General features: G+C 34.7%; 1 protein-coding gene across 1 annotated transcript in view; it reads left to right on the top strand.

Moving 5' to 3' along the window:
* PTCHD4 (patched domain containing 4) overlaps window positions 1-12,711 on the top strand; it is a 315,238-nt gene extending 302,527 nt beyond the window's left edge. Inside the window, exon 3 of the mRNA XM_051997117.1 lies at window positions 10,678-12,711. Within this exon, the coding sequence (XP_051853077.1) occupies window positions 10,678-12,311 (1,634 nt within the window). The 3' untranslated portion in view covers window positions 12,312-12,711. The remainder of the gene's footprint in view (window positions 1-10,677) is intronic.
* Window positions 12,712-13,386: the final 675 nt, after the last annotated feature.

Here is a 13,386-nt window from a genome sequence, read left to right as displayed (position 1 = left end):
TCATGTAAGTCTCTCCAGGCCTTTCTGAAATTATCCTGCTGATCATTTCTTATAAAACAATAATATTCCATAACATTCATATACCATAACTTATTCAGCCATTCTCCAGCTGATTAGCGTCTACTCAGTTTCCAGTTTCTTGCCACTATTAAAAGGGCTGCCATAAACATTTTTTGCACATGTGGGTCCCTTTCCCTCCATTATGATCTCTTTAGGATAGAGTAGAGACACTGCTGAATCAAAGGGTATGCAGAATTTGATAGCCCTTTCTTAGACATGACTAGTTAGGAACTATAAATAACATTTATTCTATCCTTATTTACATAATGCCCATGAATCATTTTTATAGTTGGTTCTCACATTTGTAAAATGACAAAAAACTATCCAGTGGATAGGAATAGTCATGATATGAACTTAGAAGTACAAAAATAATGAAGAATATTGACAATTTGATTCAGGATTCAATACCATAAAGTACACTCATTTAAGGGAGGTATCTCTCTATTCAGGAAACTGATTCTAACTTTAAAATCTTTCTTAGATCCTGAAAATTGTTAAGATTTTAAAAAACAATTAAATGTAATATAGATCTCATACTTTCTCCATGACTCCAAAAGAGTAACAGATTTGGGGGATTTTTACCCTAATGGCAACTGGATATTAGTGATAAAAATTTCCAGGATGAAAATTCTTTAGGCAAGGTAGAATGTTTTTTGTACTTTTTTTTTGAAATTTAGAACTCTGTGGCTCTCAACCACTAGATAATTTTAATGCAGTCTAGGTCCATCTGTTCATTTAAAGTATATTCTGAGATGAGGGAGAAATTCATCTTGGTTATGAAGTAATGAAAAATTAAATTAATTATTGCATGGCTAAAGTAACTGGTACCCAGGGATCTCAGTAGTGGATACATTCCAATAATCAATCAATAGAACAGGTTGTTTTTATAGAGCAAGTAGAATATCCTTTTCATGCTCCTATTTCATTCTACCAGGCAAAATGCCAGAAGATAAGAGAGAAGTGGGCATGATCTAACTCTGTTTATTGTGGAAAAACCAGGTGATCTCACAGGTAGAAAAGTAGTGAACGTATGAAATAGGACATTAGTTTTGGGTTTAGAAGAGCTAAGTTTTCTCACTGATATTCTCCCTCATGCTTTCTCTATTAAACCAAAAGAGTAACAACTTAGTTATGGAAAACAGAATTTCTTCAGGCTCCATAAGTTGGAGATTTTTTAGCATTATAAATAGATGGGGTAGCTGTCTGGAATGATTGAAAACAGATTTCTTGGTATGAGAGATCTGGGTTCAAATCCTACCTATCTTTTACTATCTTTTTGACCTTAAGCAAGTCATTTGCCCTGCATGGTCTCAGTTTCTTTACCCACAAAATGGGAATGATACTGTCTTAAAGTTATCAAAGAAGATAACTTAAAAATAAGATAATAGAAATTTCTTTACAAAATTTTCTTTGTATATGAGATATTGTTAGTTATCTCATAAAAAATAAGAACCACTAATTTCAAACATTACCCCACTCCCTTCATCACACTGTTAGCTTTTTATTAGCTTCTTCTACAAACATTATCATTATCTTTATACTTCTTCTAGGTTCATATTATGACTATATCTATCTACTAGATACTTTGTTGTCATTTTATAAATGTAGCAACTAAATATAAAAATGATTCATGAGTATTATGTAAATAAGAATAGAATAAATGTCTATAGTTCCTAACTAAATAGTCATGTCTAAGAAAGAAGTAGTCAATAGTAGAGAACAAGAGATGTCACTTCTCTGGATTACACTTGTCCCATCTCTTAGATTAGATGATCTTTATGACCCTCTTTAGCTCTACATTTATATAATCCTATGACCTCAAAGATCCTTTCCATTTCTAAGCTTCTCTGGCTCTATAGAGAAAGAGATAACTTTCAAAAGATGAATTTTAGCACTTGTCTTCTTCATAAAGAAAAAGAGAGAGCTTGCTTCATCTGCTCTCCTCTACTTTACTTCATTCCAGTAAACCCCTATGTATCAGACCTTAAGAAGCCATGCCCATGAATATAAAGAAAGAATTAGGTCATGTACCTGGAGCAGTAACATGATCATAGGAGAATATAATAAAGGAAAAACCAGTTATCAACGTCTAATTTTCATCATGAACCAATAGTAACAAATCCTATTAATGAGTGCCCACAATGGAGTTTCCATGCATAAAACTAGAAATAATCATAAGATAGAGTAGAACCTCTGTTGTACATTGAGTTGAAATTGATAAAATGAGTCTATCTTGGATCCAGTTCAAGTATCATTTAAAAGAATTTTTTCCATCCATCTATTCATTCATATTTTTCTATCCACTCATTCATTAGACAAATATATCAAGGCAGGCTATTTTATCAAAAGACTGCAGACAAGGCTCTAATGTGTTTTCTTATGGAGATTTTATCAAACAGTTTAGTTAATACAGAAAAAAATAAAATTAACATTGATACCAGAGTCAAAGAACTGGAAGAAGATCAAGAAGTCTAGCCATGTGTTACCACAAATTTAAAAAAAAAAAATGAAATTCAAGGAAGTTTGTGACTTGTCCAGTTTATTAAGTAACTATCATTAAGGCACTAAATTGAACAGTGTAATCCATAATTCCATTAGCTAAATGACACAAAGAAGTACATTTTCTTTGCACCAGGGAACCAGAGAAAGTGAGTCATTCTGTTTTCTTCAGTCAAATATGCTTCTTAATGGCATTCTTGGAGAGCAGCCCAAGTATGGCTTGTGTCCATTCACAGGATTCCAAGGTTCTCTATACTATCTTTGTGCTTTCAAGTGTAATAGCAGCACAATATGAAGATTTCCATTCATACTGAAATTCACTATATGAAATGTAGCACATGGTAATTTGTAGATTCATTAGGGAGAAGGGTCTCAGATAAAGAGAAGGATATTGGAGAAACACTATTTTTCCCCTCCTTTGTCCTCAACCCTTTCTTTATGTGTTCAGAGAAGAATGAAGGGACAAGAATTGGACCACGATCCCAAAGAGTCACAAAATCTCAAAGTTGGAAAGGACTTAAGATTCTACTTTATATAAATGAGATCATGCTTAACCAAGAATATCTTCCAAAAGTCCACCTAAGAAATAATAATTTGGTCTTTGTTCCATTTCTTCTAATGATGGAGAGTTCTTTGAATAATTCCAATTATAAGGAAGTCAGAAGGTTATTATGTGTGTTTTCTCCAGATATCAAGACTACATAATGCATTTTCTTTACTTCCATTTTTTTTAATTCCTTATTTTTTCTTCTGAAGTCAGGCAAAACAACTTTAACCTATCTTTTACATGACAACCCTTCAGATACTTTTTTTTTTTTAATTTTTATTTAATAATTACTTTATATTGACAGAATCCATGCCAGGGTAATTTTTTTTTTACAACATTATCCCTTGCACTCGTTTCTGTTCCGATTTTTTCCCCTCCCTCCCTCTACCCCCTCCCCTAGATGGCAAGCAGTCCTTTATATGTTGGATATGTTGCAGTATATCCTAGATACAATATATGTTTGCAGAACCGAACAGTTCTCTTGTTGCATAGGGAGAATTGGATTCAGAAGGTATAAATAACCCGGGAAGAAAAACAAAAATGCAGATAGTTCACATTCGTTGCCCAGTGTTCTTTCTTTGGGTGTAGCTGCTTTTGTCCATCATTTATCAATTGAAACTCAGTTAGGTCTCTTTGTCAAAGAAATCCACTTCCATCAAAATATGTCCTCATACAATATCGTTGTCGAAGTGTATAATGATCTCCTGGTTCTGCTCATTTCACTTAGCATCAGTTCATGTAAGTCTCGCCAGTCCTCTCTGTATTCATCCTGCTGGTCATTTCTTACTGAACAATAATATTCCATAGCATTCATATACCACAATTTACCCAACCATTCTCCAATTGATGGGCATCCATTCATTTTCCAGTTTCTAGCCACTACAAATAGGGCTGCTACAAACATTTTGGCACATACAGGTCCCTTTCCCTTCTTTAGTATTTCTTTGGGATATAAGCCCAATAGAAACACTGCTGGATCAAGGGGTATGCACAATTTGATAATTTTGGGGGCATAATTCCAGATTGCTCTCCAGAATGGTTGGATTCGTTCACAACTCCACCAACAATGCATTAGTGTCCCAGTTTTCCCGCATCCCCTCCAACATTCATCATTATTTTTTCCTGTCATCTTAGCCAATCTGACAAGTGTGTAGTGGTATCTCAGAATTGTCTTAATTTGCATTTCTCTGATCAATAATGATTTGGAACACTCTTTCATATGAGTGGTAATAGTTTCAATTTCATCCTCTGAAAATTGTCTGTTCATATCCTTTGATCATTTATCAATTGGAGAATGGCTTGATTTCTTATAAATTTGAGTCAGTTCTCTATATATTTTGGAAATGAGGCCTTTATCAGAACCTTTAACTGTGAAGATGTTTTCCCAGTTTGTTGCTTCCCTTCTAATCTTGTTTGCATTAGTTTTGTTTGTACAAAGGCTTTTTAATTTGATGTAATCAAAATTTTCTATTTTGTGATCAGTAATGGTCTCTAGTTCATCTTTGGTCACAAATTTCTTTCTCCTCCACAAGTCTGAGAGATAAACTATTCTATGTTCCTCTAATTTATTTATAATCTCATTCTTTATGCCTAGGTCATGGACCCATTTTGATCTTATCTTGGTATATGGTGTTAAGTGTGGGTCCATGCCTAATTTCTGCCATACTAATTTCCAATTATCCCAGCAGTTTTTATCAAATAATGAATTCTTTTCCCAGAAGTTAGGGGCTTTGGATTTGTCAAACACTAGATTGCTATAGTTGACTATTCTGTCTTGTGAACCTAACCTTTTCCACTGATCCACTAATCTATTTCTTAGCCAATACCAAATGGTTTTGGTGACTGCTGCTTTATAATATAATTTTAGATCAGGTACAGCTAGGCCACCTTCATTTGATTTTTTTTTCATTAATTCCCTTGAGATTCTCGACTTTTTATTGTTCCATATGAATTTTGTTGTTATTTTTTCTAGATCATTAAAATATTTTCTTGGAAGTCTGATTGGTATAGCACTAAATAAATAGAATCCTTCAGATACTTAAAGACAGCTATAATCTCCTCTTTTCCAAATAAAGTTCTAGTCCTTTAACACAATACAAATGATCTTCAGTTAATCAACATCCTATATAAGATGTATTACTCAAAATTCACTGAAATATTGTGGATATAGTACAACCAGAATCTGTTTCTTGGTGTCATTGCTCTTTCCCTCTTGTTCTGAACACTAAAATTCTTTTATTGATACCTAAAAATGTATTGGCTACAACATCACACTTTTAACTCATGTTAAGCTTACAGTATTTTGAAACCCCTAAAACCTTTTCAGATTAGGTGATATTGACCCAATATGTCCCCCAATTTGTGCTTTTGAGTATTATTTGTTGAAACTAAATGAAAGTTTTCATTAATTTTCTCCCTATTCCCTATCATATTTGATACAATTCACTATATTGGCTATTCAGATTTTTTTACTGTTACAGTCACAGAGTATTGTAGCTATCCCTCCAGGCTTCTGGTCATCTAAAAGAATTATAAATATTTCTTTAATGCCTGCCAAGATATTTATAATAAAATTAAGAAACATATGCCTACGCACAGATTCCTGGACACTGTACTAAAAATTTCCCTCTAATTTAATATCAAATCGTCAATACCTACTCTGTGATTTTAGTGTAATACAAATCCACTTAATTATATTGCCATTTCTTTTTGTCACAATAAAACCATGGGAGTTTTTGTCAAAAACTGTGCTGAAAGTCTAGGTAAATTGTATCTTTAATATTCATTTACTCTTGCCAATCTAAAACATATCAGAAAAAGAAAAATTGTTGTTTTTTTTTTAAATTAACACATATATCAATATGTAAAACCATATTGCTCAGTTTTAAATAAATTTATGTAGATGCTTTTTGATTACTGTCTCCTTTTCTGGTTGTTCACTAGTCATCCTATTAATAATATATCTTAGAATACTACCTGGATTCAAAGTTTACTGACCCATAGTTTATAAACTCTCTTAACTCTGCTTTGAATTTTAGAGTATTTTTCCTTTTGTTTTTATCAGTATCTCCTGATGTTATCACCATTCTCTTCTTTTCTCCACCCTTCAATAAAGAGGTAGTTCTCCTCGTCAAGGCCAATTTCTATCTTTGATCTCAATTCCTCTGTCTTCTAGAAAATTACTCTTATGTTCAGCCCTTTACTCTCTCAAATTTAAATCTTTTCTAATGCATTGACTTTCTCTATCACCTAGAAGCATACCCAGAGTTCCTTCATTCCCAAAGAATTCACCTTTGAATTCATATATCATCCCCTTAAGCTATAATCATATAACTCTTGTTCCCTTCTCAGCCAAACTCCAATGGAAAGTATCCATTATTGGGGTCTGAAGACATGGATTCGAATGCAGACTCTGCCATTTACAACCCACATGAAATTGGACAAGTCACTTAATCCTTAATTCCATTTCTGCAAAGTGATCATAATGGACTGTATGGACTCTGAAGCCACTTCCAACTATAAATCTGTGATCAAAAGTTGCGCTTGCAAATCCCAATTCTGGTACTATGTGACTTGAACAAATCACTTAATTGCTCTAATCTTTAGTTTCCTTATTTGTAAAGAGAAAATATTGTATTATATGATACCTTCAGTTCTTTCCAGCTCTAATTGTCTTATCCTGTGATCCTATAAAAATCTGTCTACATTCATTGCATCTACTTTCCTTTCACTTACTTCTCAATCTCTTGTAGCTTGGGTTTCTACTTTCGTCATTTAACTGAGACTTTTCTCTTTAAAATTACAAATCTCTTAATTTCCAAATCCAATAGCCCTTTCTCCAATCCTATGCTCCCTGAGTTTTTCACTTATACTTTTGATTTTCTCTGGATACATGACAAGCTCTCTGGAGAAGAAAAGAAGAAATCATCTTTACTGTACATAAAAAGCAAAGGACAGCTAGCATTCCTAGAACATGTCAATTTCATTACAAATGCCAGGGGAATGACCTTAAGTTTTTCTTTCATATAGAATTAAAAGTAAAATTAAAGCCTTGTAGTGGTAGTGATCATGGTATCCCAACCACCACTTCCCTACCTAGAGATATTAGTTGTATGAAATGCTCGCTTAAATTAAATAAAGAGAGGACATATTTCCAATCTACCTAAAATTTCTTACTATTTCAATACAAATATGTATAAATGTGTGTATTAAGTGTGTACATATTCTACTGAAAACAATATTGAATCATTTATTTCCTCAAAGGTAAAAAATTATAAGAAGAATAACAAAATACTTAGATATAGATTAAAAATGAGTCCTAGAAACTACACAGAATAATAATTATGGAAAGTACTATACCTATTAAAAATATGTTGGCCCATCAGTTTAGTATCTCAAACTCAACATGTCCAAATCTGAACTCATTATATTTCTCCCAAAACTATCCTTATTTCAAAATTCCATTTCCATTTAAGACTCCTTCTTCTTATCACTCATGTTAATCTTCAATAGCTTTCTTTCACCTCACAGATCCTTTCAGTTTCCAGATCTTAATGGTTCTATTCTACAACTCATCATGTATTTCATACCTACCTGTCTCCTTATATCCAGGAATGTATTCTCCATAACCCTACAGATGAGTTAATTGAGGCTCATTTGAGCTAAATGATTTGTCAAATGTCATGCAAGTATTGAATATCAAAGGCTCAATTTGAATCCAGGTCACCAGATTCAAGAGTTATTTCCATTGTACCATATCTACATGTAGTTTACTTCTCCATTTTCCTTTTCTGTTTAAAATCTTGATTACATTTTTCTAAATTCCAGGAAAATGTATTTTTATCAACCAGTGTTTTGGGTGCCAGTGTTTTGTGTGTTGGGTTTTTGGCCAACCTGTTATTATTATTTTGCAACTCAAATCATATTCCCAGACAACATCTTCAAGGGAAGTGTTCTTTTCCTAAATATTTATTTCTTTTCTACAAGTATTAGATCTTGGCTTAAACTGGTAACTGATTTTACTTTGCCTATAAATTTTTCTGGGAAGGTATCTTCTAAACTGGGAGCTTTCTGAATATCCCTAGGGACAAATAGTGATAATTCATTATATCAAATGCTCCATTAGTTTATGAAAGTGGGATGAATGTTACATATGTGTTACGAGATTGGCCTTTCAACCCTAAACAACCTATCAACACTGTAGTGAAAAGAGTACTAACTAAAAATTGGTGTACCTGGCTATAATCTTGCTCTTCTACTACTCATTTGGCTTTAGGCTCCTAGCTTTATTTCAGAGTCTCAGGTTTTTTTCTTTGCAAAATTTAAGGGTTGGACCATAAGCTCTCTAAGATCTCTTTCATCTTTAATATTCTAAATTCTATGAAAGGGATATATATTAACAAAGTATCATGTCCAAATAATAGACTATAAAAAGAAAACTATATTTTTAGAATGGTACCTTTGGTTTCTTGCATCTTCTTCACATTTGTGTAAATGTTTGTATGTGTATATATATGTATTCTTTCACCAAAGCCCAAAACCACTTGCTTAATCATCTAAGCAAGAAGTTCTTAGAAGCCAAATCAGCAAGAACACATGACTTAATATGGATAATGAGTCATGTTAATCTATTAGTCATTTGAAAACATTCACTTTGTATGTGCTTCCAGAATGTTTAATGGTTATAAAGCAAGCAGTAGATCTTAGTTGCTTACAGCCTATCACTCTAACTCTCTGGAGATGGAAATTTGTTAGCCACTTAGTTTTCTGCATTTATTTCTGATGGGAAAAATGGAAATTTGGACATTTTCAATCTTTTTTGAAATGGTTAACATCACCTTGCAGCTTCCTAAATGAAGTACCTCAGCTAGTAGTATTCTTCATATAATCGAACTTTGAAAAGATAGGTTGAGGGAGGAAATATTGTCTAGTTGAAAGAGTGATGAACTTCTAGTGCAGAGACTTGGGTTGAAATCCTAGTTCTAAGACAAGAACTATGTACTCCTAGGCATTAAGATTTGAGTAGCACTGGATATAGAAATAGAAGACCTCAATTTGAAACTCGGCTCCCCCACTTATCATTCATACCTCTTTGAGGAAATGTTTTTTTCCTCTTTGGACCTCAGTTTCCTTCTGGGTCAACTTATGAAACTGGATAAGAAAATTTCCTAAGTTTCTATCCAACTCAAAATCCTGACAGGAATTTCTTTTAGGATGAATTTCCTTATGAGAAAAATGGGAATTTATAATACTAGAAATGACTCACTTTACTGGAATAGTTTGAAAAAAATTCTTTATAAACATTAGCATTATAGCAAAGTTGTTATTATCATGCACCTTACATACATACAACACTGTTTAAGTACTATAAGGGATGAAAAGAAGTATAAGATAATCATTTATTTTCTCCTTCAAGGAATTCAAAACCTATTTAAGTATATAAGATGTATGGAAGGGGAAAGAATAACTTTCTGAGACATACCAAAAAATGTATGGAAGTACTGAAAGTATCAAAAACATAGAACAGATAAGTATTTCATTGTATGTGCAGTTCTATAAATTTGGAGTTTATTATTGTTTGTTTGTCTTCCTTTTTGAAGAGGACATGACATCAGAGAGGTGATGCCATGAGGTGCAAGGGAATTGGATTTAAGTGAGGGAAGGCTGGGCAAGATCACCTGCCTCACTTTCCTTTCTAGGGTCATCTGGGTCCAGTGGTATGATATTGATGAAGATGACTGTAGATGGCCCTGGATGAAATGGGAGACGTTGGTCTTTTTAAATTAAGGTGTTCAACAGTTTGACTGAAACCATACCCATTCAACGATTAAAATTAGATAACATTGGAGGCAAAGAATTTTCTCTTTAGCCTAGTCCCCCCAAATTTAAATATGCTAAATCAGATAAAGAACATATTTTGCCTTGGTAGATCAACTTTTAGAGACTTTTGTCGAGAAAGCTAAAAGTCTATAACCAGTTATATAGGATTTCTAAGAGGAATGAACCCAGAAGCTCAAGGGGTAGGCATATATGTGTGCATATGTATATTCCTATCTAAGCTCAATGTTGAGCATAGCCAATCCACCAAGAATTGACTAAAACTACATCATGGTTTTTAAGAGATATAATCCATAATATACCAGGTGTACTCCAAAATGTTTGGAATTTATAGTCAATATGTAACCTACTTTCCATGACTGTTGTAAGAATAAAGTAAGAACATTTGTAATATGCTTCATAAATCTTAAAGCATCATATAAATGCTCTTTATTATTATTATTTTCACATAGACATTAGAGGAGCTCCCCCCCACCCCATCAATTGTATGGAACTAACACTTCCAATCACCTGGATATCTATGAGTCTCCCACTAATTGCCTAGAATTAATACTTGCAATTTGTATGTTCAAGTTTCTTACTTCTCCTATAGAGTATTGCCATCTGAAGCAGTCAATGTGCCAGTGAGTATTCATGGCAAAGAATAATACTCCGCCATGAGCAAGAAACGTTTGAGAACCTTTGAACTGCAGAATAAGAATTTGTATTCATTTATTCTGTATTGTTATTTGTAGGTCATGGAACAAAGGGAGTATTTGAGCTTCTATCAGGATGGCGGAGAACCAGAGAGAACCTGCCCTTCAAAGACAGGGTTGCAGATGCGTATTCTGATGTGATGGTCACCTACACCATGACCAGCTCCTTGTACTTCATTACGTTTGGTATGGGCGCCAGCCCTTTCACCAACATTGAGGCCGTGAAGGTCTTCTGTCAGAACATGTGTGTCTCCATCCTATTGAACTACTTCTACATTTTCTCTTTCTTTGGCTCCTGCCTGGTCTTTGCTGGCCAACTAGAGCAGAACCGTTACCACAGCATCTTCTGCTGCAAAATTCCTTCTGCAGAATACCTAGATCGTAAGCCTGTCTGGTTCCAGACCGTGATGAGTGATGGACATCAACAGACTTCTCATCATGAGACCAACCCCTACCAGAACCACTTCATTCAGCATTTTCTCCGGGAACATTATAATGAATGGATCACAAATATCTATGTGAAGCCATTTGTTGTCATCCTCTATCTCATTTATGCTTCCTTTTCCTTTATGGGCTGTCTGCAGATCAGTGATGGGGCCAACATCATCAGCCTGCTTGCCAGTGACTCCCCAAGCGTCTCCTATGCCATCCTGCAGCAAGAGTACTTCAGCAATTACAGTCCAGTCATTGGATTCTACGTATATGAGCCTCTTGAGTACTGGAATGGCACCGTCCAGGAAGACTTAAGAAGACTTTGCAGTGGCTTCACTGCGGTGTCTTGGGTTGAACAGTATTACCAGTTCCTGAAAGTCAGCAACATCAGCGCGAGTAACAAGAGTGACTTCATAAGTGTCCTGCAAAACTCCTTTTTAAAAAAGTCAGAGTTCCAGCACTTCCGAAATGATATTATTTTCTCCAAGGCAGGAGATGAAAGCAATATCATTGCTTCTCGCTTGTATCTGGTGGCCAGAACTAGCAGAGACAAGCAGAAGGAAGTAATACAAGTACTTGATAAACTCAGGCCCCTATCTCTGGCCAAGAGCATTCGGTTCATTGTGTTCAATCCTTCCTTTGTTTTCATGGATCACTATGGTTTGTCTGTCACCATGCCTGTCCTGATTGCTGGCTTTGGAGTCCTACTAATGTTAATTTTAACTTTCTTCTTAGTGATCCATCCTCTGGGAAATTTCTGGCTAATTCTCAGTGTCACCTCAATAGAGCTGGGCGTTCTGGGCTTAATGACGCTGTGGAACGTAGACATGGATTGCATTTCTATCTTGTGCCTTATCTACACTTTAAATTTTTCCATTGATCACTGTGCACCCCTGCTTTACACATTTGTATTAGCAACTGAGCACACCCGAACTCAGTGTATCAAAAGTTCCCTACAAGAGCATGGGACAGCCATTTTGCAAAATGTTACTTCTTTTCTTATTGGGTTGGTCCCCCTCCTGTTTGTGCCTTCGAACTTGACCTTCACACTGTTCAAATGCTTGCTGCTCACCGGGAGTTGCACGCTTCTGCACTGTTTTGTTATCTTACCCGTTTTCCTAACTTTCTTCCCCCCCTCCAAAAAACACCACAAGAAAAAGAAACGTGCTAAACGAAAGGAGCGGGAAGAAATTGAGTGCATAGAAATCCAAGAGAATCCTGATCACGTCACAACTGTCTGAGAAGCTTAGACAAACTGAATTAATTTTTTTTTCCCAAATGTCGCACAGAGATGCAGGGAAGCTCAGACCTCAGCTGCTTGGGCTGGCCAAATGTAACAAAGCAAGCCAGATTCAGAGTGGATTAATTACAACACATCAAAGTGCCAGCTTTTTTCTAGGGAGGGGTGGAAATAGGAGTTGAGTTTTTTTTTGTTTGTTTTCAGAAAAGGAATTCTCTTTGGAATCTTGGTCGTCATTATAGACTAATTTCCGGAAATAATTGTGAAACTCTGCAAGAGAATCTGTGAATTAGTAATATATAAGATGGAAGGTCAAAAAAGTTATTTTTGAAAAGACTTAGAATTGTTGTTGTTGGGGGAAGCATTTAAAAAGGGAAGGGGAGGGAAAAGAAGGAATTATCAAAAATTGCCATGGCACTTTTCATATTTGTTTTCTGAACAGATTGGTCAAAGGAAACCTATGCACTTGGGAAGTAGAAACTTAAGTCTAAACCAAAGGACTTCCCAATTCATTTTCTGTGTATGTGTAAATATATATGTTTATATGTATATATATATAATATATACATATACATGTATTTGTATTTAATATATATTGTGATCCATATGGGAAAAAGTGCCCATTTGCAGACATGCTGGCCTTTTCTGCAACTGTCCACTTTGGTCTTGCCCAAATATAGAAAATCAGTTAGAGCCATTCAAAATCAGCTGAAAGGTTAATATACTTTGAAGGAGAATTATCAATATGTTCTGAGTTACCTCTGACTTGTGATAAGCAGAATAAACAAAACAATGAATACATTAAAATGTATTTGTGAAGCAATCCATTTCTGAAAATGTTACATTAAATGTGTTCTGATACCAGAAAAAGGCCGTACCCACTTGGTCAGAGATTTTGTTATTTTTCTTATCCCAAAGCAGAGCTAATAGTCTTAATGGTTTTTAATGGTCTTTAAATGGTTTTCCCTCCTCTGGGCAGGATGATCTGCCCATTTACAGATAGGTATAACACCTGCAAATGGGCAGATTTCCTTATATGGACCATAACATATGTATATGTGTGTATGTGTACGTGT

This window comes from Antechinus flavipes, chromosome 4 (assembly GCF_016432865.1).
Source record: "Antechinus flavipes isolate AdamAnt ecotype Samford, QLD, Australia chromosome 4, AdamAnt_v2, whole genome shotgun sequence".
NCBI lineage: Eukaryota > Metazoa > Chordata > Mammalia > Dasyuromorphia > Dasyuridae > Antechinus > Antechinus flavipes.
Note: the sequence above shows the minus strand (reverse complement) of the source record. Positions and strands in the feature narration are given on the sequence as shown.